Source organism: Euprymna scolopes, chromosome 7, assembly GCF_053919585.1.
Source record: "Euprymna scolopes isolate OS-2025 chromosome 7, ASM5391958v1, whole genome shotgun sequence".
NCBI lineage: Eukaryota > Metazoa > Mollusca > Cephalopoda > Sepiida > Sepiolidae > Euprymna > Euprymna scolopes.
The window spans coordinates 140584555-140612092 of NC_136488.1; the positions used below are offsets into that span (position 1 = coordinate 140584555).

Here is a 27538-nt window from a genome sequence, read left to right on the forward strand (position 1 = left end):
GATAAAAATGGCGGTAGATTTTTTAGCTGACCACTAATTTTAAATTTAAAAGATAACAATAGCAAAGCTAACTCTAGTTCAATTGGCAACCACCTTCGGCCTTAGGGTTAGTAATACCGTAAGCCCATCATGAATTTTAGGTGATTATTTTAAAATGTTTTATATTAATAGTTTGTTGGACCAGAGTAAATAAATTTTTTAAATTAATTGTAACTATGTACATTATCAAAGTATCAGTAACATGTAAGTGTGTCAACATTCAATGAATAAAAATCAACATGGCGTCTTGTTGCCATTCGTTGACCAATAAACAAACCTTGACCTTGCGATCAAAAAACCAAGATTGAGTCAAACAGAGCGAATCGACGGAACTTCAGTGAATCTGTTTGTATTTTTTGGAGAGAGATCGAGTGGCGCGAATAAATTCGGCGAAATCCTTTACTGCATATCGTGTGCATTTCATGACAAAACAACTTTTTAATTTTTTTTTTTTTTTTTACTTAGGTAGAATAAATTTTTCTTTTATACTTTAGAACTAGCCTGGATGCCCGGCGTTGTCCGGGTGTTTGGAGGTGTGTTTGGAGCAAAAAAAAAAAAAAAAAAAAGTGGTAGTAGGCTCGAACCCGTGACGTGAAGGCAGGAAAGAAAGTGAAATCAATTCTGAGATGTTACTGCTACTCCATGACGCGACTGGAAGTTCGGAACATTAAAATTAGGCAAATTCTATCCAACCGATATGATGACTTGCAAAAATGGCTCGCAAAAAATTGACCCCTCCTTGTACAAAACTGAATGAATGTTTTTGGCCAATTTTTTGATATTTGTCGTCCGAGACGTTGAGCACTCTCCACATAAATTCATAAAGATACAAACAAATTCACTGAAGTTCCATCGATTCATTCCATTTAACTCAATCTTGGTTTTTTGATCACAAGGTCAAGGCTGTTTATTGGTCAACGAATGGCAACAGGAAGCCATGTTGAATTTTTATTCATCGAATTGTAGCGATCGCTATATGCGGCCGGAACAAATCTTTGGCAGACATTCTCATAGCAATCATTGTTTTCAACATGTACACATATGAATTACGCATAAACTTACGTTGTAATTTGCCCATCCGCACACATGCGATAAAGGAACTACGTTACGTTTCACGACAAATAGTTTGGAATGTTCTAGAACACAGGTATATAAGCTTTTGCGTGCAAAAATCAAACCAGTTCAGGATGCAGTTCTACGAGTAAACATCATCGCTGCCTGACTCTGTCTTGTAGGACATTAAATCACGAATATGACTTTGTGCGCATCATGCACCTTAAATTCTCGGCATGGAAAGTTACTACATCAAACGAGAATTCTTTTCAGCAAGTTATTTTGAACTGCTGTTTTCATATGTACTGAACACACACACACACATGTCACTTAAGCAATTAATAATTTTCTTTTCCCTCCAGAAAATAACCACGTGTGCCCCTTTGTTTATGAAAATCTGTAATCATAAATTTTTTGCCTTTTCTACAGGACACTTATAAGCAAAGATTGTTTAATGAACATTTGTGGCAAAATTCCTTAGCGTTAGAATGATTTGAATTAAACGAATTGACGGATTCCGATTATGAATTGGTCAACACCGACTCACACCCCAATATCCTACAGAATGTTTACACACTTTAACCGTGCATTTCTCAAGTTTTGATGGGTAAAATAAATGCACTCTTTTAACAGAAATGACTCCTCATGTAGTAATCTATATATATAAGAGCGAAAATGTGTGTATGTATGTTCGCTTTTTGTGTATGTCCAAGAAAGGATTTTTTTTTGGCGGCTTCTCGAGGCCATCGCTCATTTTTAAAACTTTTTATATCACGTCGAAATCATAATATCTACCAGTTACGAACGAAGGTCGCATGTCTATTTAATTTGCCTGACTTTGAAACGTTAAATATTCAACATTTTCGGATTGCCGCATATTGCTTTCGTTTTTCGGTATAAAAAAAGCGAAACTCGATTGTTATCTCTGGCCCATGGCCAGTGGTCTCTAGAAAGTGATGTAACGTTTGGTCAATGTCGGCTTACCGTCGTCATATCAGACGGTTGCTTTCATTTCAAGACGAGCCACTCCCCTAATAAATGGGGGGAAGCTGTTTTTCCCCAAAGTTAGGTAAAAACAAACAAACCGGATTATTGACCGCATTAAAAACTGTCCCGGAGAAAATGTTCACTGCTGAATAGCTATTGCGTACGTCGTCATTGTCGTTGTAACGCTCGCACAAAATGTTAACTTTACGACTTCCACTTGACGTCATTCAGTGCGGGTTGCACTCAAAGTTGACGTCATTAACTCGTCAAAAATGGGCACCTGCCAAGTCGCACGTTTTTTTTTTTTTTTAAACAACCAACGATTTTTGTTTTCATTTACCCAAAAACACACACACCTACAAACATCCGGGCAACGCCGGGTACCCCCCCCGGGTACCCCCCCCCCACTAGTCTATAATATAAATCTCACCTGTCTGTTTAAATGTATGTATGCATGTATGTATGTTTGTATGTCTGTCTAAAACTTTTGACAGAGGTGACAAATTTTCATGAGATAGGTATCGTTTTGAAGCTCTAGCCCTCGGATGACAAATATCGAAAAATTGGCTAAAAATATTAATTCCTTTACCCTTAACTGAGCATTTTTCTACAAGGAGGGGTCGCTTTTTCCGCCAAAATTTTCGAAAATCATACCCACTTTTTGCTCAACTAGCCTTAATTTAAACCTTCGCCACTTCCGGTTTGGTGATGGATGCAACAGTAAAGACTCACATTCTTTTCCTCTTTTGCGGTATGGGCTCGAGCCTGCCTGCCTACTAGCACATTTCTCCTTTTTCTTTTTTTTTTGCTCAACACGTGCTTCCAAACACCCGGGCAACGCCAGGCATCCAGGCTAGTATTTAAGATGAGAAACATTTTTAGTGCCTTATTTTTCTCATATCACCCACAAACTCTATGTAGTGACGTTACCCAATATATTATAGTATTAATTTTTAAATTAATAACCCTTACCCTAACCATAACCCAATATATTTTAGTTTTAATTTTTAAATTAATAAACAATTTGAATGGAGAAAAGAGTCACCTGACAACAATTTAGTGAAATGCACAAAAAATGGCACCGTCCGTGTAATGCAGAAATGCTGAAGATTCTAGCTAGGAAAATGATAGACATATTTAAGATATAATGACATGGATGACCGTAACCCCCCCCCTCCCTTCCCAACACTTTGGAATGGCTTAGTGCCTAATTTATTTTTGTATTTTTCAGAAAAAAAAAAAAAAAAAAATTTCACAGTGTAATATTTGTTCTGAAGTTCATTGTTGTTGGGGAAAACTTTCTATACTAAGGCAATTTTTATTTTTGCCTACTTCTCGGGTGCCCATTTTGGGGGAGCCTGTTTCCTCCCACATTAAAAACGACCGTGTGTCACATTTTACTCTTGTGGGGAAGTAAGTAAATACCAATATAAACGTCAATCCGCCATGCAACTGGATTCCACTAGAGAGAGTGGATACCTGAATAACACTCCCTCATAACATTTTTTTAATAAAGAGCTTGTTAATAATGCCCAGTAATTCAAACCTATTTTTATTAGGAAATAGCTTATATCTATAACAATTATTGACTTCTTTCCATTGTTTTAGAAATATGCTGATAACTAACTGACCATGAGAGTGAACGGAAAATGCATCAGGAGTCAGATAGAATAAGCCAACAATTTTCCAAGTAAAACAAAACATCCTAGTTCCAGTTTTTATTTCACTTTTATAAAATAAAAAGGGAGGTAATTCTACCAAATGACTAAAAAAAAACGTTCTAATTTGTGGAATTGATAAACACTGAAACTTATTTAACGATAATAATTATAATGGCCCTCCAAAACTAACCCTAAATTTAGGGGATCTTTGGGTGGCGTTTGATATCCTAAATATATTTAATGGCTGCGAAAAAATGTTTTGTATTAAAAAAAACTAGCAAGGAGACCCGACGTTGCCTAGGATTTAATGATGATCAATGAATATTACACACTTCTATTTTTTTTTTTTTTTGTCATTGAAATCCGTGAAATCGATCGGGAGGAAGCTTCACAAACCTCCATGCAGTAACTTAGTCCAAAATATATGTCTTATTCTACATTGTACTGTAGAGAACCTACTGTTTCTTTTATAAAATTATTTTATATGAATTTCTTTCCCCGTTAACGAAAAAAAAAAAAAACATTAAGAAATTTACGTGCAGGGTTTGAACCTACAGACTATGTCAGGCAAAAGAATAATAAAAAAATAAAAACACATAAATTTTTAAGTCTTATAAAATCCTTTGCAGTTAATGAAATAAAATTAAGAAATTTATGTGCAGAGTTTGAACCTACAAACCACGTCATACAAAAAAAAAAAAAAAAAATGAAAAAAAACATGCTATCAACTTACCAATAGTAGAATTTTCACGGCCCGTTGTTCTGTCATTGTTGCTAAATGACAACATAGAAAAAAATGACTTTACCAATGATAGATAAATTAAAATAATGGTTTTGATTATTGGTAATTATCGGGGTTATTCTGAGACAAAACTTAACTAAGATCGCTCCCAGACTTATAGACTAAAGTTCTGTAAATTTTAAAGAAAATCTGCTCAGCCGTTTCGGAGTCTATAAGGAACGAACTCGAACACACACACGCACACACAAAGTTGCATTTATATAATTTTAGAGATAAAGGTTCTTCTTCTTTACTGCAGCAAAGTCCGATAACAGAAAAAATTAGTTTTCGACACTTCTGCAGTATATGGACGGCGGCAATATTTGGGTGGGGGGGGTGATAATTCCAATTCTTCTTGGTTAAATAACATGGCAAATAAGTAACAAACGAGATGTTTTTTCTGAACACAAAAATATTTGAAAATCGAAACATTGTATAAAAATGTATGAAAATATAATTGTAACAACATTTATTGGGAAAGTCTGCGTAAGAAAATATAATTTTAATAAAACAATTTTTAAAGCAGCATGGGATTTTTATCAAGTAAAATTTTTTTTTTTCTTTTTTCTAACTAATTAATAATTTAAATGAAACCTTTTTCAAATTAAAGAGTCAACAATTTAATAATTTAAATGGAACAATATTAGAATTAAAGCAGCATCTCCAACAGAATTTGTCACTACTATTGCTGGTTTACAATACCATGTTTCTTCTACATTGACACTGCTTCGTGGCTGACAACAATCTATTAGGCTGCAAAAGTCTATTCTTTCCCGGGTGTCCGACGTCAACAATGCAATATCACACATTTAGAGAATTTACATCCATTTTAAGATAAAGTTTCTGAAGAATTTCCCAAAAAGTATGAGTTATCATCCCCTGTTCTTTGACCGAGAAGTGCCACCTGGCGACAGTTTAGTAAAACGCACCAAAAAAATGGCCGCCGTCCGTATACTGCAGAAGTGCCGAGTTTTCATTAAAAAACAACTACTTACTGTTTTTATCAATTTCAACAATAAGCAATGTTATCTACCTAACTGCCATGTCACAGTCAGTTAAATGTTACTGCATTATTACATATTTTTTTGGATTTGTTTAATGGCATATCAACCCTTTGTGGGTTATTTAATGCTGAATCCAGTTATTTTGGGAATAGTATTCAATGTTGTATCCAGTTATTTTATATAAGATTTTTATTCTTCAAGCTCCTTGTATTTTCAATCGTTAATTTGTAGCTTTTGGTTTGTTTTTTTATAGTGGATTTTGTCATTTTTGTTCTCTGCTTTGCAGAATATGATTGGGTTTTGCAATGGGAGGGGGAAAAGGGTTACAGTATTATTGATTGGTGCATTTTAAGTTTGAAAACCAGTCAGTAAGTGGGGGAGATAGAAAGAGAAGGCGAAAATAGGAGGATGGAAAACTGGGAAAAGGGAGATTGTTTTTATTTTTGTAAAATATAAGGTTTTTTGGGATTATATTTTTTGGAAGGGTCGTATTTCTTTGATGTAAGATAAGATTTTTCTGGTGTTGTTCTTTTCGAAGATCTATTTCTTTGTAGCGTTTTTTCCTGATTTGTGAAAGATTAAAGTATGGCGGTTACCATAATGTAATTCTTGTTGGGTAGGTCACCATTTCGGCGGGTCCTCCTCTTGGGGAGTCGTTGAAATTAATAAGACAGGAGTAGAAACCGACCTGGGAATAATAATAAAGAAACAAAGGAACTTCCAAACGAAACGGTTTTATATTCATTTCAGCATACAAGTGGTATCGGGTTATAAAAAGTTTGTGATTTTCATTTATGTCCCCTGACTCTGGAACCACTCGCATCTCCGTCTTTTTGCTTCCAACACTTTTGTATCTCTCTTTTTGTCTTTCCCACCAGAACTGTTCTCCATCCTGATTGGTTACAACCTCTGGTCACATTTTTGAGGAAGGAAGGAAGGGGGAAAGGGAAGAGTAGAGAGAAAGAGACACGTAATGAAGAAATAGTAGTCTTGGCTTCACGACAAAAGCATGTACTTTGTACAAATAGATAATTGTGTACCAGCCACCATTGTTGTAAATTAAAAAGACAGACCGAGTTACTTCCCCTGCCTTCTTCAGAGAAGCCCGCCTCCTTCACAGAGGGTTTGGCCTTCGGGTTAAGATCAAAATGTAGTATCTGTTCTGGCAGATGCTGCAATCAAAGACCATTGTCCTTGTGGCAATGAGTTTCTCGTCCATGTAGGAGCAACCCAATAAACCAAGAGACTCTCACTATTCAGCTCTCATTTCCCACCTCTCGGGAGCTGCTCCCCATTCCTCTTCCCTTCTCCCCTTTCCAGATAAAATACTGTTAAAAACTCGCTCAATATATGTTACCGTGACATATGTTGACATATATTCGGCGGGTTTTTAATAGTATTTTGTATAGTTTTTTATTTATAACACCTTTTCCCAAACTTAGGGTGTTAAAGAGGGTGTGAGACGCCATCTTGAATTTTCCAATACATCGGTAAACACTGTATGGTTTTCGAGCTGAATAAACATGTTACATTGAATAAAAACACAAAAAATATATCCAGTTTGGCAGAAAAGTAACTTATCTTGCCTTTGATAACATTTACTTGTTATATATTTGTTTTTTGACAACTTTTTCGAATCTATGTGTACAGTAATACAACCTTAATTTTTTTTCCTTTGTTTTTTTTCTTTTTATTTTAGAGACAATTTGGCCAACAGCAAAAATGCTTTGGCTACCAGCCCACATCCTCAGTGTCCTATTCGTTTCATCTGTAACGAGTGTACGTATTATTTTTCAATATATTTTTCACTTTTTATTATTTATCTCCATCTCACTATGTATGTCGACTAACTATTTTTTAAATTTCCAAACTTAAAAAATTTCAAAACTTCAAATTCCGTATGAATTATTCAGACAATGATTCTCATCTTAGTTTTATTTACAACGTTTCGATCGATGTTATTTCTGGCCTTCTTCAGGTGCATCAATATAACTTATATATACACTAGGTTAAAAGTATTCAAGTGTGATAACTAATGAATTTAACAAGGATATTAAGAGTGCTCAATAAAAGAAGAGCAAGATATATTTTTATTAATGTAAAAAAATTTACATGGTCATACCTTTGAACATGCTCATGTTTCGAACAAATGGTTGGTTAAAACCAGAAGTCCTCGTCAGATGACTTAATAAATAGTTAATTTAAGTTGAATGACGAGAACTTCTGGTTTTAATCAACCATTTGTTTGAAACATGAGCATGTCCAATGTTATGACCATGTAAATTTGTTTATATATATATATATATATATATATATATATATATATATATATATATATATATATATATATATATATATAAGCGAGATAAGACACTGATAGAATTCAGATGGAAAATCCTGATAGATATTACTTGAAGTAATACTTTCAAGGAGATCCTAGCCAAAAAGGAAAAGCTCAATATTTAAGAATAGAGGAATATATAAGTTTCGTGGTTTAATTTTAAATTCTGAAAAAAAAAACAACATATAGAGACATATATTATCCACAATCACTCAAAAACTATTTTTAATAATTGTGCTGAAAAGCAAAATAGCGTCCATTCGCAGCTGAACATTTTGCTAACTGCATTTCATTTCCTCTGATGATATGAGCCATTATTAAAAATCCATGGATTAAGGAAATTAAAATAACCCCTTCTATATATTCCTTTGTCAAGCAATAAATTCTTAAATCGAATATATGCCTCTATATGTTGTTTTTTTCTGAATTTAAAATTAAACCATGAAACTTATATATATATATATATGGATAGTGACAGATGAAACTGAAAAAAAACAAATTAAACACAAGATAAGATAAATAAAAACAAAAGATTTTTTACTGTTTTCATATATATATATATATATATATATATATATATGAATGTTTTCAGAAAATGTATATGTATATATTTTAGTACTTTTATTATTTTTTTATTATTTTTGTTAATATTTTATTATCATTGCATTATTTCTTTTTCTTTTTTCTTTCTATTTTCTTTTTTTTTCTCGGTTTTTCCTCTCTATTATATTCTTCCCCTTTTTTCTTCGTCTTCTTCTCTTTCAAATATATTAAATGCTATTAGCTTGCTTTATTCTGAATGTCCCTTGATGTAACCTGCTTATTATTTTGTGTTGGATACTCCTGTAAAATTTTCATTACAGATTTCATTTTTGTATAAGCAATATTATCTGAAGAGGTCTCTAAATAGTTACTTGTAACTAGCTGAACGAAACATACTCATGAATGTGTAGTGATGTATAGATGCTTATGTAAAATAATATATATATATATATATATATATGTGTGTACATAAATAGGTAACTTTCTAACACAAAGAGGTCCCTTCCTCTTCCAAAATGAAAGAGATGAATTAGAGATCAAGTGAACTTCTGCCTGATAAACGTGTGATTAATGACTGCAATAAATGGGTATATGAATAATGAAGAATCTGATTACCTAACTAGCAAACTCAGTACCATGGGAATATATAAAACTATGCAGTAACATCGATTTCATGAGGATGAAATGCAGAAAATTCTGTATGGCTTGATTGCCATATATATTTTCAAAACTTTCTCTCTCTCATATATATGTTTATGGGAAATATGCTTATTCAATTATATTTCACCATTTATTTTATACCAATCCTTTAATTAATGAAGCTCGATGCAACTAAAGAGCATATGCAAGTAAATGTCAAAAATCTTTCACGAAAAACACTTGTCTAGCTAAAACCACTGCCAAAATTTATCCCCACTCTTTATCTGTGCCCAAACCAAAATGTAGATTCCATGAACAAAGCTCCTTTCTTAGAAGTGCACGTCTGTGGAACTCTGTTCCGTTTGCCTGTTTCCCACCTGACTACAACCTGGATGTCTTCAAGTCCAACATAAATTAATTCCTGATGAACCACCCCCTTAAGTAAGACACTTTATCAAATCTCCAATACTAACGTACTCTACACGTAATAACCCTTATCCCTGAGTGGCTTCCGGGCCTTGATAAGTGGTGACCACCTTGTAAGAAAAAAAAAAAAAAGCTCTATATTCCAAAATGTTGCCCATCTTATCACTTATTTCTTTCAGTATATCAAAATGTTCAATCCTTGGCAGCACTTGTTTGGTAGCGCAGAACCATTCATATGATTATTATGTCAATTTTTAAAATCTTTTCCACTCTGACTCATCAGAAGAATAGAAACTCATTAACTTTAAAAGGAATATGGGTATGATTACATGACAGTGTTTCATGGTAAATAACTGGTAATCGCTTTAAGAACATAAACACTATTGTTTGTTTATGTAAGTAAAACTATTCAGCAATGCAGGAAATGAATTAACTTCATGACAAAATAATTTTTCACCAAAGGATTTTTTATTTTATTTTTGGTTTCACAGGTTTTCAAGAAACTTCCAAGACTATATATATATATATATATATATATATATATATATATATATATATATAGATATATATATATAGATATTGGGTAAAACGATTCATAATTTTGAATTAAAAATCAGTTTCAAAAGGAAAACAAACAAAATCCACTAGATTATACGATCGTTTCAGAAACGATGTTCATTTTATTTAAATTGACAATGAATATTGACAATTATTTGACGAAAATTTTGTCCTGTAATAACAAAATCTCCTCATCAGCAAAAATAGGTGTGGGGGGGGGGGGACAGTTAAAGACACCAAAATAAAACCAGTATTTTAGTTGCGTGTAAGGCAGATATTCCTGGAAATGTTTAAAAATAAAAATTAAAACAAATTAAAATAAAATAAAAACCAACTTATTAATTTTATGTTAATAAATAAATGAATTAAAATAGAGTAACATAGAAAATTATGAATAAGTTTAAAAGAAAAAAAAAAATTTTTTTGTACCTTTTTTTTATCTCCATTATAAAATCTGTTTCAATTTGAGTTAGTCTATCCTCTGGCATGCTGTTATTAATGTACGGTTGATAAGTTTTTATCGTTGGAACGCCAAAATTTAAATTTCAAAATTTATTGAATTAAACAAGGGAGATAACTACAAATTTTGAAATGTTACATAGGAATAAAAGAGAAAAAAAAACAACCTTTTATTTATTATTCTAGGGATTAATTATTTATTAATTATAATGCTTAATATATTAAAAATAAAACACGTCAATAATATTAATGCTAAAACCTTAGTGATACTATAGTAAATAGCTAATAATAGTCATAATAATAATGATGATGATAAATAATAATAAGAGTTAATGATTAGAATAAGAATTATAATAATGGTAGTAATGGAAATAATACTAATAAAATGAGTATAATATAATATTAGTTATTAAATTATTTATTATAAAAAAATTTTAATCAGATTTTATTATTCTATGGTGGTTTAAATTTGTCAAATTTAAAATAACGTTTATGAATACAACCAGAAAAAATCTCGTCATTTCGGATTAAAAGTGTGGACATATTGCTATTGAATTTTAATATAGCTTGGGCTTCAAATCTACAAAGGGTGCAGGATTTGTCACCAGGTTTATCTTGTCAAACTCCAAAATCTTTCTGTCGAACTCTGGAATCTGCACAGAATTTCAGACAGAACCCTTTATTTAATTCATGCTACCCTCTGGGGATAAAATAAAGCTGAAGTAACTAAAGGGTTCCATTCGAAATTCAGTGCAGGTTCCTGAATTCAGAAGAAAGGTTCGACAAGATAAACCTGAAGAAAGTCAGAGGTTACATCGACCGAAACGTTGTGAAAATGAAACTCAAGATGAGAACAGTAGTCCGGTGAATCCAAATAAATCAAATAATAAATCCTCATCTCAAAATATTCAGAAATAGAGTTGAAAAATCTTGTCAAATAATGAATTTGTCATAATTTTTTTAATTTAGTGAATCTAATTTAAAATTTTCATTTATACTCTGGCTCTATCTCGAATATTGAGCTTTTTTATCTGCTTGAGATGGTCTTATAAATATTGATACTAAAATATTAGATATATGGACTTTAATTTTACAGTAAACTATAATCTGAAAGTATTTAAAAAATTCAGTCAATTATTTATTTATATATATATATATATATATATATATATATATATATATTGTGTTAGAAATTTCAGAATGCAAGGGCGATAACCGCGTGATTGTAAATCACGCGATTATTTCGACCAATGGTATTGCGTTGTCCAGTTGCTGCGGAGGATTCAGAAGTGGCGGAAATTTTGTGTTTCAAAAAACAGATTTCAACTTGACGTCGAAGAAAGCTGACGCACGTAATCTCGCTCCGTGCCTAATGAACTAAGGCAGGGTTCTACCCCATTTATTTCTCCGCTCATTTAAATGCGGATACTAGCCAGAGGCTAAAATGTTCTACGGAATAATTACTTCATTATCATTGCCCGCAAGGGGGCATATTATTTTATGAACATCGATCGCAAAGTGCGTTGTTCGTATCGACAGTCTGGAAGGATTTTGAGAACCCTCAACCAATTCTACGAGCGGCCGATTCTACCAGCATCTTCAACAAGAAGAAAACTACCTTCGCCTTTCAAGGCAAGAACTACCCGCCATTTGGCAGAAGCTGAAGAGGGCACTCTTTTGCAATATGGACTCCTTTTTTACCCTTTTGTAAATAAAATTATTCTTGGATTTAAGGTGAGCCTTTGTTGCTTTTCTGTGTCTCTTTCATTCTGTCAAAGGCAAAAACGAGGAAGAGAATTTCTTACAATATATATATATAAATATATATATATATATATATATATATATATATAAAGGAGTCATAGTCATCAATTTATGTCAACACTCAGTTGAGACATGTTTAGGTATGTTTAAATATCTTAAAATCATCAGCTAAAAATAAAAATTGGAAAGGGAGATAACTTATTTTACGCTAGTCTCTGAAGACTGTTCAGATTTAACCTTTCTTTGAAGTTATCAGATCTAAACCCGTTTTAAGACTCACATCTATCGTATCATTCTTATCGGATTGTTCGCCATGCAACGCATATCCTCAACTCTCATTGGTCAGATTTCACTTCCATACATCACATCACTGCATGTTCACTTGATAGACTCTTCTCATGGTCAGCGATTGTAGTGATCTTTTTCTCAAATTCATCCTTGTCATTTTTTCCTATATTTTCCTTGGCCTTTTCTTGACAACTAACCCTGCTACCTCAACTGTTCTCCATCTACCAACCCAACTAATCTATTCTTTCAGTGTGATGTACTGAAATCATTATATATATTAATATATGCACTGTCAAGATGTATTCACTTAAAGAAAACACAATTGCAACTTCTCTCCTAATTTTCGGATTTCGTAATCATGCCTATATTCGGTTAATTACTTTTAAGAGTGATGAGTTCTTATTCTTCTGATGAGTTAAGAGCGGAATAAATTCAACAATTGACATAATGATTACATGAACGATTCTGCGCTACGAAACAGGTGCTGTCAGCATTTTAACATATTTAAAAAAATAAACAATAATGTGGATAAAATCTTCAAATTTGGTATATAAATCTTTTGTTATTTGGTATATTGGTGTGTGTGTGTGTGTATATATATAAATCTTTTGTTATTTTGGTATATTGGTGTGTATATATATATATATATATATATATATATATATATACATGGTATATAAATCTTTTGTTGTTTGGTATATTGGTGTGTGTGTGTGTATATATATATATAAATCTTTTGTTATTTGGTATACTGGTGTGTGTGTGTATATATATATATATATATATCTTTTGTTATTTGGTATATTGGTATATATATATATATATATATATGGTATATAAATCTTTTGTTATTTGGTATATTGGTGTGTGTATATATATATATATATATATATATATATATATATATATATATATGGTATATAAATATTTTGTTATTTGGTATATTGGTATGTATATATATATATATATATATATATATATATATATATATATATATATATATGGTATATAAATCTTTTGTTATCTGGTATATTGGTGTGTGTGTGTATATATATATATATATATATATATTTGGTATATAAATCTTATTTGGTATATTGGTGTGTGTATATATATATATATATATGGAATATAAATCTTTTATTTGGTATATTAGTGTGTGCGTATATATATATATATATATATATATATATATATATATTTGGTATATAAATCTTTTGTTATTTGTTTGTATATGCTCTGTAGTTAAATCGAACTTCAAAAATTAAAGGATTGGTATGAATAAAAGGTGAAATATAATTTATTAAGTGCATATTTTTCTATAACTATATGCACTGTCATGCATTTTGGAAACTAATTATTTAAATAACTAGCTGAAGTACCTGGCATTGACAGGTTGTGTTTGATATATGTAAATTTTCCGTCCTCATACATAATTATCTTATTGATTAAACGAAACATTTATTTATAATGGCTTCTTTTTCCACATCCCCTATGAGGTAGGAGCAATAGGTGCGTTTTATTTTTAAGAGGTTTCGTCAGTAGCACTAATTCTCTTTTCTTTCAAAATATGATGCAGAATCTATATATTAATACGATAACACTTTTGATACCACTTGCCGTAAAATACGTTTAAATATATTTCAAATCATGTCGGTGGCAAAAGTTTGTAAAAAAAAAAAATGGCTTCGTGCGATCAGCTAGATTCGAAACCGCGTTCTTTACTGGTGTTGGTATCGACACAAAGATGATAAAGTCAAAATATTAGCACAATTGAATTAATGAATTTTATGTTATCATGCGCAGAAATAAATATAAACATGTCGGCAAGTTGAAAAGAACATTTCGCTTTTCAACATCTCTGTATGTTTTAGTCATCCATCCAAACAAAGATTTTACTCGTTATAAACCATCCTTGGTGTATGATCACTATTTTCTGTTTATTTCAGTAGTTTAAGAGTTTACCTGTTAGATATTTACACACACACATACATCTACTGTTTTATTTATAGAGAATAAGATAGAAGATTAAATTACTAAGTAAAGAATACATTGTGATGTCATAATAGAATCTCAATTTTTCCAACTTCTTTTCCTTTCTCTTTTTCCCATTCACTCTTTCTTCTCTCTTTCTCTCTCTCGTACGCTCTCTTTCCCTCAACTATTTCCCTTCCCGCGCTCTCTCTCAGTTATTTACAAAATCAGGATAGTTTTTTTTTTTTTTTTTTTTTTTTTTTTTTACACAGGCATCACCACATTATCAAGGCCAAGAGGCCACTCGAGGATAAGGGTTAAAGAGTGTACAGTAGAAATTGGACAATATAGTAATCTATTACTAATAATGGAAATTCGGTGAATTTGTTAACTTATATGGAACGGCTCATCAAGAACTTGTTTACGTTAGACTTGAACACAACCATATTGTACCTATTTACTATGCCTCCCCACGGGACAGAGTTAGACACCAGGGTCGTTTTTTGACGTGGAGAAAAGGTACAAAAATAAAAATTGTCTCAGTCGTGAAGGATTTCTCCTCCACCGAAAGAGAACAAGAAATGGAAGTGCAGCATCTGAAGAACAGATGGTGTTTATTTGCTCCCCCACTGAGCAAATTAGGCACAAGGCCGTTTTTAATGTGAGGTAAAAACCAGTTCCCCTAAAAGTAGGCAAAAAGGGGGGCACTCTGGTTACCAAAAATAATAATTGTCCCAGTATAGAGGGTTTCCCCTCCATTGACTGGTACAAATTATCTTAAGTGCAGTATCTGCCGGAACAGATGGTATTTATTTGCTCCCCCACCGAGCAAATTAGGCACAAGGCCAATTTTTAATGTGAGGAGTGAAGGGAGGGGGAAGGGAAAAAGGGGACCAGCTCCCGAGAGGTGGGAAATGGGAGCTGGTTAAAAGTCAGGCATGTGGGGTTGCCCCCACATCTGGTCTTTGCTAGTCATAGCTAGTCATAGCTTGCAGCATCTGCCGGAACAGATGGTATTTATTTGCTCCCCCACTGAGCAAATTAGGCACAAGGCCGTTTTTAATGTGAGGTAAAAACCAGCTCCCCTAAAAGGGGTCACTCTGGTTACCAAAAATAATAATTGTCCCAGTATAGAGGGTTTCCCCTCCATTGACTGGTACAAATTATCTCAAGTGTAGTATCTGCCGGAACAGATACTACACTTTGATCTTGGCCCGAAGGCCAAGCATATTGTAGTCAGCCGGAAAGCAGGAAAACGAAAGACAATTCCACAGGCATGCAGTTAGTTCTAAGAAAGAAGCTTTGATCATGGAACAAAACGTTTAGGTTTAGGCACAGATTGTGATGGCATAATAGATCGTCGATCTTTCTATATTATTTCCCTTTGTCTTCCTCCCCTTCTATCTTTTTTCATCCCCCTCTCTCTCATGTGTTCTCATTCTTCCAACTAAAATTATTTCCCCCTCCCTCTTTTCTCTCTCTTATTTATTATATCATTAAATTAAAAACTGGAGATACATTGTGATGTCATAATAGAACCTCGATCTCATTCCCTCACACACACACACACACACACACTTCCAACTATCTTATATAGATTATTTCTCTTTTTTTTTATAGGGGGAAAATTTTTATGACTTCTCAGCGTTAGACATTCATGGAAAAAATGTCAGCATGGAAAAATACAGGTTAGTAAAATTTATTTTGCATTATTCTAGCAAGCATATGCATTCCCAGATGGTTCGTTCTTCTTTGTTAGAAATGTAACAATTACATCATGCCTCCCATTGTATTTATTTTAGACCAATTAGATTGGTCGATTGTATTTGTCGTGGGGTTCGCCTTGGCGAGCTTTTTGCATTTTTCTTTTTCAATTCCACAGATACAGCCAACGATGAAGTACTGGAACTAAAACTCTCAGAATGAAGATCATTGCACGCCTCTTCCTGTTTGTCGCCTTGAGACTTTTATTTTAAGCTTAAATAATTAAGCTCAATAATTATTATTCGAGTCTTTCTGAGACTTTTAGGTTTGAATTGCCGACCTGTTATCAAGGACCTTTCCTTCCATGAACAATAATTATGAACTTCTGTAATATCGCATCAATGCGATAATTGAATCTTTTTCATCAGAAGGCATCATATCAACCCCCTTCAAACGGCTGCAAACTCAGATCTTTGAAGACAGATGAACCTGCTTCCAGTTCCTGTTGAAGATGAAAGACTATCACCTTTAAAGGTTGTTAACAGCTCTTTTTCAGGGGCAAACTGGCATTTCTTTTTGCAACTGAGGATTTGATAAAATTTGTATTTGTTGTTTGTCTTATTTTGCCACTGTCACAGGGTGAAAAGCAGTTGAGATAAAATATCTCACATCTTATATATATATATATATATATATATATATATATATATATATATATATATATATATATATATATATATATTGAAATGACATGTTTAATAAATAATAATTGTTTTTTTTTTGTTTTTTTTTTTTTTTTTACAAAGGCATCACCACATTATCAAGGCCCAGAGGCCACTCAAGGATAACGGTTAAAGAGTGTACAGTAGAAGTTGGTCAATATAGTAATCATTAGTAATGAAAATTTGGTAAATTTAATAACTTATATGGAACGGCTCATCAAGAACTTATTTACCTTAGACTTGAACACAACCATATTGTAGTCAGCCGGAAAGCAGGAAAACGGAAGACAATTCCACAGGCGTGCAGTTCTAAGAAAGAAGCTTTGTTCATGGAATCTATGTTTAGGTTTAGGCACAGATAAAGAGTGGGGGAAATTATTGATAGTGTTTACAGCTAGACGAGTGTTTCTTGTGAAAGTTTGGCGAGGGGGGACCATAGATTGAAGCTCAGTTGAACACTTTCCATGAAAATAACGATACATCAGAGACAAACTCGCAACATCTCTTCTGTGAGATAGAGGTTGTAAGGAGGAGAAAAGGACATCTCCTACGAGGCTACGAAGTCTATTTTGAACTCTATCAAGGCAGGACAAGTCCTTTCTATATGTTTATATATAAAAACAATTCTTATTTATTAAACATGTCATTTCAAAAGTGATTATGTAAATTATATATGCCATTTACATTGTATAGGAATATTTCTTCTAAGTTAATCTAATACATAGAGTTATCTTGTCGGATTTTCAAAATCAGACCCAAATAGCATTTAAGCTGACAAATTCTGACACGCATACTTTCATTTGTTGTTGTACCATGCATCTATTTACTTGCCTCTCCACGAGGGCAGAGTGAGACACAAGGTCGGTTTTTAATGTGAGGAAAATCCAGCTCTTCACAAAGAAGTACTCTGGGTAGGAACTAAAATTAAAATTGTCTCCGTCATGAAGGATTTCTCCACTGACCAAGGACAAAAAAACGTGAAGTGTAGTATCAGAACAGATACCACACCTTGTTCTTAGCTTGTTGTTGCACCATGCAGTACAATAATATATTTCTCAACAATTTATTTGAAATGTACTTAGTCTAGCCTGGACAGCTGTTAATAAACATTTTTAACGCATCACCTAAAAATAAAAATCAGAAAGAGAGATAACTCACTTTAACTTAGTCTTTTTTAATGTTAATATAAAGTTAGGCATGTTTATAGGTTTGTATGTCTGCATGTACAGGATTGACTCCTAAATTAATAAACTGATCATTATGCATTTTGGAACAGTGCTGCTAAGCATAAAGGATAGTAGTGTTGGCTATATTTGATTTAGTTTTATGCAAATCAGATACAAAGGGGCTCAAAGCTTTTTGTGAAAGTTCAGATACTTTCGATTTTTGTAAAATTTCAACAAGAGATATTATACATTATTAATAAATATTTCTGAAATTTCAATTTCTTTGGAATTTTAAAAAATATTTTTAGGCGGCATAATATAAACACAACTTTAACCCTAAAAAACCCTCATGTTTTTCATTCAATTGCAAATGTTTGCCCATTATTTACTCTTGTTCGTTTTTGTTCTATTTTTTTAGGGGCCACGTCACCATTGTAGTGAACGTCGCGTCTAAATGAGGGTTGGCTGACAAGAATTACAGGCAATTGGAGGATTTGATGGAGACCTACGGAGAATCCAAAGGACTTCGCATTCTCGCTTTTCCTAGTAATCAGTTTGCCAATCAGGTATATATATATATATATATATATTTGCAACTTTTTTTTGTTTTTGATTTTAAATATAGTGATACGACTTACTAAGGCCGAAAAAATTACTTGAGGATGAAGGTTAATGAATGTAAGGTGGCCCGTGAAACAACACTGATGATCAGTAATAGTGGAAATTGGGTAGAGTTTGATTTAGGAAAACGGTTTAACAAGAATTTGTTTGCATTTGACTTGAAAAGAACCAATAGTCAACTGAGAAGCATCTTCATGGTATTGTGTTCCACAGACGTGTACTTCTCGGAAATAAATTTTGCTTCTAGAATTTTCATTTTTATTTTTAGGCACAGATATGGAGTAATGGAAATTGTTGACAGGGGTTGTAACTAGACGAGTGTTTGCTGTGAATGTTTTTACAGAGGAGCGGAACATAGATTGGAGCTCAGTCGATCACCTGTCATGAAAATACCGATAGAGAAGAGATAGACTTGCGACGTCTCTCCTCTAAGAAAGAGGTCGTAGGAAGGAGAAAAGGTTTCATTAGATTTCGAAGCCAATTTTGTATCCTGTCGAAACATAAGAAGGGTGCTCTGAGTAGCTTCTCCTCAAATGTGCCAACAGTACTCCATCTTAGGATATATTTGGTTCTTATAAGGATAGAGGGTTGTGTTAGAAGTGAGATATACATTTTTATATAAACTCAAGAAATATATATATATATATATATATATATAATTGTATAAATGCAGCTTTGTCTCTGTGTGTGTAAATTTTAAAGAAAATCTGTTCAGCCATTTCAGAGTCCATAAGGAACGAACTCAGACAGACAGAGTTGCATTTATATGATTGTAGAGATTATATTGGGCTCAATATATAGTAATATAGAGACGTAAATTTTGAAAAAGTTGATTTATGTGTAATAGAGAGAGGAGAGGTGCGAATGAACTGGAAATCCGGGCCATCAAAAATGCAACCTGGAATTGGATGACCTGGTCCTATGACGCAAGTCGGTTTATGGGTCAGACCGTTGAATGGAGCAAAGTTCGGATGAACTTAAACCCTGACCGACAAAAATGAAACCCGGGAATAAGATGACGTAATTCGGCCGCAAGTAAGACCAAAAGCAAACATCGACAGGGTCAGAATGTGGGTCGACGACGTAAATTGGTTAACGGGAAAATTCATAAAAAGAAATGATAAACAAGAGTCAAAGTCAGTCAGAGTGTGACAGCAGAAAGGGGAGGACAGACGACGCTCAACTGCCTGTCACGGTCACAACCACACCCTCTCCACCTACACTATCTCCACCACCACCTCTACCACCGATTATGTGTATATGAATGTTTATTAAATAAACAAAGTTGTTTTATAACAAAGCGTCTCGTTATTCATTGATAAATGAACAGCGGTCATTCCATTCACTAGACGACTTGCAACAAACATATATGCATCAATGTCAAACGAACTATCTCTATATCTATCGAGATATTCAAAAATCTCAGATAGTGAAAATACAGGCTTGGTGCTAATAAAATAGACGTCACCGCCATACCAACCAGTATATAACATATGCACCAACACAAGATTCCCGACACGGTCACTAAGAAGATGAAGGAGAACGATGAGTAAGGCAGTCGAAGGCATAGTTGTTCTACAATATTTTAGTGGAACTGAACAACATAAATACAAAAAAAAAATAGAATGAACAAAAGAAACACAGAATTAGGATTCGGTTTGTTGGTTGTTTTTGTTTTACGGCATATCAACCCTTTTCGAGTTATTTAATGCCGAATCCAGTGATTTTGAAGAAAATTTTTTTTAACAGAATATATTTGTTTTGTTTTTTTCAAGTCGGTTTCTATTTAACTCATAGTTGGGACCCTAACAGTTACTACCACTCTGGGTCAGAGTGGACCTGGGAGCAATGGCAATTAAAGGGTGTTTCCACACTCTCCAAAGCCCGCAAGCTGGGCCTCACCATTGAATATAGTTTAAGGTCATGTCCAGGACCTAGGATTCGGAACTGGCCGGAAAACAAAGCTAGAAATGCGAGCATGCTTACACAATACAATTTATAGTTTCTGCCATGAGTTTTATATGCAAATTTACTGACTGAGTCAAATGTATATATTGAGTGATCTTAGCAGTTGAGCGATTTGGTTTTCTTTTCTTACCTTTGTAGTCGTATAATGGTGTGGTGTGAAGTGGAGGAAAAGGTTACCAATTTGGATTTCAGCTTTCTGGTGTGCGACTGTTTTATATTTTTTTATATACTAGCGGGTTACCCGGCATTGCCCCAGAGTGGTGAGATATGTGGGGGATAAATCAAAACAATGATAAAATAATAAACGAACGAAAAAAATGGCATAAATAATCCTGTTTAAAAAATCGGAGAAGCAAAAACAAAAAAAAACGAGCGTGATGCAAAATAAAGAATAAGCGAACGAAAAAAAATGGCATAAAAAATCTTGTTTAAATGTTAAAACTTTCTAAAAAATCGGAAAAACAACAAAAAAAAAAAACAGCCAACGTGATTGAATTAAAAAACGGACGAACGAAAAAATGGCATAAATAACCCTGTTTAAATATTTAAACTTTAAAAATCGAGAAGAAAAAAATGTCCGATATGTTGGCGTGAGTGTGCAACCTTAAATTTAGTTTTCTTTTCTTACTTTTGTAGTTGGGTAATGCTGTGTTGCCCCTAGATGTAAAACATCTTTTTACTCCAATAGTTTCTTCCCCAGAACCGGTAGACTTTAGAATTCCATTCCAGGTCCCTGCTTCCCCAACAGTACTGACGTGCAGAAGTTCAAGTGTAACGTGAACCGACATCTTGCTGCCCAAATCCCTACATAGTACCCCAGTAGTTGTTGCCTCTGATAGTAGCCCCCTACACCAAAGTGGCAATTTGCCTTGTTTGAGGTGAAAATGTAATAAAACAAAAAAGTGGAGGAAGTGATGACTAATTTGTATAAAATTTCTGTATATGTTATTTTTATTATGTCTGTAAATCCTGAAAGGTTGATTTGTGCATGGCGACCGACGACGATAGAATCCCGACACAGCCACGTTAAGGTGATCGGTTGGAGGTGCGGGCATAGTTATTCTAAAATATATCTGTGATGATTCAGTAAAACCTTTTATCGTTTTCTTTTTAGGAACCTGGTACGAATGAAGAGATCTTCAAGTGGGCCACCGAGAAGTATCACGTTACTTTTGATATGTTCAGCAAAATTAAGGTGAACGGCCCAGACGCCCATCCCCTCTGGAAATATCTCCAAAACAGACTTGGAGGATTTTTGTTCAAGTGAGTATTTGCAGAAGAAAATTTATTTTTTTAGAAAATAAAATTTTGTATTTGTAACATATATACAGGGTAGAACGATAAAAAATGTCGCCCTAAAGAAAACAACACTACAGATTTATTTTAAAACTTTTATTGAAAAAAAAAAATCAATTCAGGTAACTTGATTATGTAGTAGAGCTGACATCTATTCAATGTAGCTGCCTTCAGCCTCAATCACTGCCTTATTACGAATCCAAAACTGGGAGCATATCTTTTTCCACAAGCACTTGCAGGAGCTCGGTGAATACTCGGCAGCAATCAGGCTGGCTTTGATGTTGTGGGAGGTCATGTTGGTGATGTTCTCGACATATGACCAAACAAAGTAGTCCAGGAGGTTCGGATTGGGGATGAGTAGGTAATGAGAGAAGGGTACAAAATGATAGCACTCCTGCTGAAGCCAATCCTGGGTCTCTTTGGACATGTGGGCCAGGGCCAAGTCCTGTTGCCACACCCAGGGTGGGCCAGCGGGGCCACCTGATTGCACCAGAGGATCACCACACTTTCAAACATGAAAATCGCTCTTGGGATTTGTACACAACTGGTCAACTAGTAGATAATCTGCAACAAAAAAAAAGAAAAGAAAACCGTTTTTTATCAAAGGGAAATGGAATCATGTCGTCTTTTCTAGGGTGACAATTTTATCGTTACACCCTGCATAGTTTGGGTGCCATCAGTTGAAAATCGAAACCCAAGCGCACAACTCTCCACCCTCATTCGGAATATCATTTACAACTGGGAATTATTTTAAAAAATTGCTATTTATGTTTTCATTTTCTTTTTCACTTTCATGATATTTTCGATCTAAATAAAACAGTAGATGTGTCTAGGCATGTGTGTCTTTCTGTAAATATTTAACCGATAAACTCTTAAACTATTAGCATAACACCGATTTTTAACAGGAAATAGTCATCATACACCAAGAATTGTTTATAATGAGTAAAATCTTTGTTTGGATTGATTGAATAATACGTACAGAAATATGTCGGCAAGTTGGAAGGCAAAATTCTCCATTTCAACTTTACAACATGTTGCTATTAGTTTTGCGTATGCGCAAATTCATTCACACCTTGAAGTGGTTTAATTTTAAATCTTATCTATTTGTCGATAGCTCAAATGGTAGGGAATGCAGCTGAAGTGCTAAACATTTTGGTTTCGATTCTAGCTGATGGCGCCCATTTTTATATTTAAAACTTTGGAAATCAGTACTATATATTAGGTACAATATAATATTTGACAGAGCATTGGCTCTGTGATAATAAATACGAAATTTGCATGCATTAAAAATATATTTAAGCATATTTTATGACTGGGCAAAGATTTCCCCACCCCACCCACTGTTCTCCACTGAAAAGTGGTCACTGAGTTTTGACTTTGTGTATAAAAAAATATTTCATCTTTGGAATGAAGGAGGTAAAATAAGTTAACTGACCTAAAAACATCTACATTATTTTTTGCTGTTGTTTAAAATAATTTTAAATCATGTTGTAATATTAAGTAGATTACTTTATTTTTATTTTTATTCTCGAATCTATATGATTTATGGAAATTAGGAGCCCAGGTGAAGCCAGGTTGCCCTGCTAGTTTTAAGCAAATGTACATCCTTACACTGTAGAGATCCCTCCTACTCAAATAGATTTTTCCCTCAAACTCCTAGACTTTGAACTTCCCTCCGGGCCCCTGCTATATTAACACGCAGAAGTTCAAATGTAATATGAACAGATATCTCGCTGCCCAACTCCCCACATAGTATCCCTGCAAATTTTATCCCAAAAGTATCCTCGCATGACTTAAAGGCACTGTGTCTTGTTTGGAGTGAAAAAAACAGTAAAAAGAAAAAAAAACAAATTTTTTAATGTATTTTTTTAATCTCTTGAGTTATAATTTTTTTTCTCACTTTCCAGTGCTATCAAGTGGAATTACACAAAATTTTTGATTGACAAAAATGGTACTCCTGTGAAAAGATACGCTCCAACCACAGAACCAATGGTAAGTCTCTCTGCGATGTGCACTTGAAGGAACTGAATATAATATTATTTGGATTATTCACAATACAGTGGAACCTCTAGATACGAAATTAATTAGTTCCAGCTTGGCTTTCATATCTTGAAAGGTGCTTTACATGTAAATCGTCTAATCTGTTCCAAGCTCTATACTTATTATAAAATTTAATAAGTGTTTTCACACTTATTAAATTTTATAACAAGGGTAAAACCAGAATTAAATAAGAGCTAAATAATACCTAACGTAACCAAATAATACCTTCAGTTGCTATTTATTTTTTACTTTTTTTGATATCTAAATATAAAATTCTATTTAATAAAAAGAAACGAAAGATATGACACTTAAAATCGTTATTTTAATCATTACTTATGAGGTCACGACCTCAATCAAATCTATGGATATGCAGGTGCAGGGAAGAAAAAGGATTCAAAGTGAAATAGATTATTTACTTACTTTCAGCCAATTTCCAAGAAAAATAATAAGACTCCCGCACCCTTTACAAAAGCGGGTGTACAATCTATATATCTATAAAAGTGAAATTGTCTGTGTGTGTACATTTCCCTACCAAACTACTCTGTCAATTTTAAGTCTACAGACTCGAGATTTTACATAAGGGGTATTGAGATTTGGGGAAATCATTTTAATTGCTTTTTGGCCAGAAATTTGGATGTCATGGGGTCAAAGTTCAACGATTTGACTTTTGAAAACTCTACCAAACTCCTCCGCAAATTTTGGGTTTAAACACCTGAAATTTTAGATATAGGTTCCTTGGACATGGATCAAACTTTTTAACTTGATTTGAGCCCAAGACAATAAATGTTAAGAGGTCAAAATTGGGATCAAAGTTAAAAATAATTTGACCTCTGTTCAATCGATATCTTTCAAAAGTGGCAAAAATTGTGATGCCTACATTTAATTTTTCAATTTTTAAAATAATTTTAATTTATGGAGGAGTAAGTAGGAAAAATAAATCCAAGTCAAAGAATAAAAAGTTTTCCTGATAAAAATTAAGTCGGAGTCATTTTGAAAGTAGGTAGCCTTTCTTAAGTTAATTTACTGCTAATTGCCCTTACTGTGGAATGACGACGGGGCTGCTCCAGCATTTTTAATGTGCCAAAGTGCACGTCCACTTGTGTGTTGACATTTTAATTTTCACTTAGACCTGGTGGCACATAAATCGTTCCATGGTAGAAGGAGTGCAAATACTATCGAGACCTTCATGTTCACTTTTTTACAGTATACCAAACTTTATAACGCTTTGCATTACATTAGAGACTTTAAAGTCACTCGGGCATTAAGAAATGTACGGCAGAATCACGTTGACACACTGGTTCTCGCCAGATCACCGAAGTTAAGCAACGTTGAGCCTGCCACGTACCAGATGGGTGACCATTTGGGAAGCCTAGTCGTTGTATGTACATTCTGGGAAGGCTGGGTGTGTGGCCAGCAACCTCATTCTGAAGAAAAACTCCTCGCTACAAAAGCATCTACAAAGTTGTGGATAGCCTGTGCCCCCCCCCCCTTCAGTAGGAGGCATTAAGAACATTTCTCCTACAATTTGTTGAACAAACTAAAGAACGATGCAAGTTTTTTTGTATTTATTTACTTGTGGACTGTTATCCTTATCTTTATAGTTGTTGTTTCACCATGTTTTGGCCAATTCATCCTCTGGCCTTCTTCAGGTGATTAATCTTCAGAACCAGTGACGCAGTGGATAGAGGCATTGAATCTCTACGGTTCCAGGTGAGAATTTACAACCCCAAAGCAGGCCAGAGGTTTAGTTAGCCAAAATGTGGTGAGACAACAAAAGCTATGGAAGGCAGTAATTACTGGGGATACAGTTAAGAGACTCGGCATTCCTATCCCATCACAATTAATAACGTGAAGAAGGCCAGAGGATGAGTTGGCCAAAATCTGGTGAAAAAAAAAAACAAAAAAAAAAAAACGGTTACAGTATTCATGCTTGGTACATTTTAAGTTAGGAAACCAGTCACGAAGTGAGGCAAATAGAACTAAGTCATTGTGGGGAGACATGTGAAGCTTGCTAAATTGGCCAAAGATTTTCAGTTTTCAGAAAATATTTAACTTCCTTTTGTTATGATTAGAACTCTCCAGTTTTTTTTTTGGTTTTTTTGGTTTTTCGAAACTCAATTTTCATTAATCATTAATTTTCTATTATTTTCTTATCGTTTTTCTTAATTTTTGGATATGTTCATTACTGTGACATGACAGTTCAGTAGATACCATTGGTTTCATTTAGAATTGAATGTTCCAATTTCCGAATTTTACTACAATAATGAGGAACCTATGAAATAACCGATAGTATGACATATTGGCGTGAAGTACTACAATTCTTATGAGTTTTCCTGAACAAAACAATGATAACTATTTACTGTTATTATTATTTTTCAACACTAAGCAATGTTATCTACTTAATTGTCATGTCACAATTAGTTAAATATTACAGTATTATTACATAAAACATGTACTTTGGCATCATTATTGTAAAAAGACCGATCGAGTTACTTCCCCTGACTTGATACTATTAATTTATATACACACTTGAAATTTCTTTTTGAAAACTATTTTCATTAATAATTCATTTTCTACTCTATCGTTTTTCATAATTTTTGGATATGTTCATCACTGTGACATGACAATTCAATAGATACCATTGGTTTCACTTGGAATCCAATGTTTCAATTTTTGGATCCCGAACCAATATTTTCTCCCTATCTGTTATATGAAAGTAATAATGTCTCATTTTCTAATTCTTGTGTTTTTTTTTGTTTTTTTTTTTTAAACAGGCAATGTTGGAAGATATGAAAAAGTTGTGGTAATTGGAGTCGCTTCCCCCCCCCCTCCCCTTCCTTGGCAGATGGAAATACTGATTGCAGATTAATTGAAATGATTGGATGAAGACCGTAACCGAAATCTGTTTGGATGCGTTATGGTTGGAAATATGTGTCATATGTCAGCTTCTCTTCAATTGGAATGACCTCTGACCCGGGTTTATTATTTATGCTTCCGCAAAGTTGGTGAATAATAAAAAAAAAAAAAAAAAAAAAAAAAAAACATATACACTTGTCTCTTGTTTTGTTATTGAAATAATTGGTAATAAAATATATTCGACGGACTTAGATGCGTTCGACGACATGGGTTGTTGGGGAGGGAGGGAAAAGGGTATCAACAGGTTGGATTTTAATTTTTTTTTATAGAAATCGCTTAAACCAACACAACTTACTGTTTACCTACGTTCTTTGTTAAGTTATTTCTAATTTGCATTCTTCACTACAATGGATAATTCACTGTATTCCTGGAATCGTTTCTAACTACCAAAAATGTATTCATTTTAACTTTTAACAACTGCGTTCGATTCCACTTGATACATGCCTTCATTTTAACATTGAAGTATTATTTTTATTTTTATTTTTTTAACAAAATACTACTGTAGTATGGGAAGGGAGGTCACAGAAGATGGGCGAAATGACATTTATGATAGAGGCGATGGATGTGTAATGGAAGTGTTAATGAACA

At 33.5% G+C, this 27538-nt stretch overlaps 1 protein-coding gene across 4 annotated transcripts in view; it reads left to right on the top strand.

Annotated features, from left to right (window-relative positions):
* LOC145280004 (glutathione peroxidase-like) overlaps positions 1-27076 on the top strand; it is a 38484-nt gene extending 11408 nt beyond the window's left edge. For all 4 annotated transcript variants that reach the window (XM_080131628.1, XM_080131629.1, XM_080131630.1 and 1 more), the window contains exons 2-7: positions 7225-7304; positions 16138-16205; positions 18528-18675; positions 21813-21961; positions 23902-23986; positions 26809-27076. In XM_080131628.1, coding sequence (XP_079987754.1) covers positions 7248-7304; positions 16138-16205; positions 18528-18675; positions 21813-21961; positions 23902-23986; positions 26809-26841 — 540 coding nt within the window. In that variant the 5' untranslated portion in view covers positions 7225-7247 and the 3' untranslated portion in view covers positions 26842-27076. The remainder of the gene's footprint in view (positions 1-7224; positions 7305-16137; positions 16206-18527; positions 18676-21812; positions 21962-23901; positions 23987-26808) is intronic.
* The last annotated feature ends 462 nt before the right edge of the window (positions 27077-27538 follow it).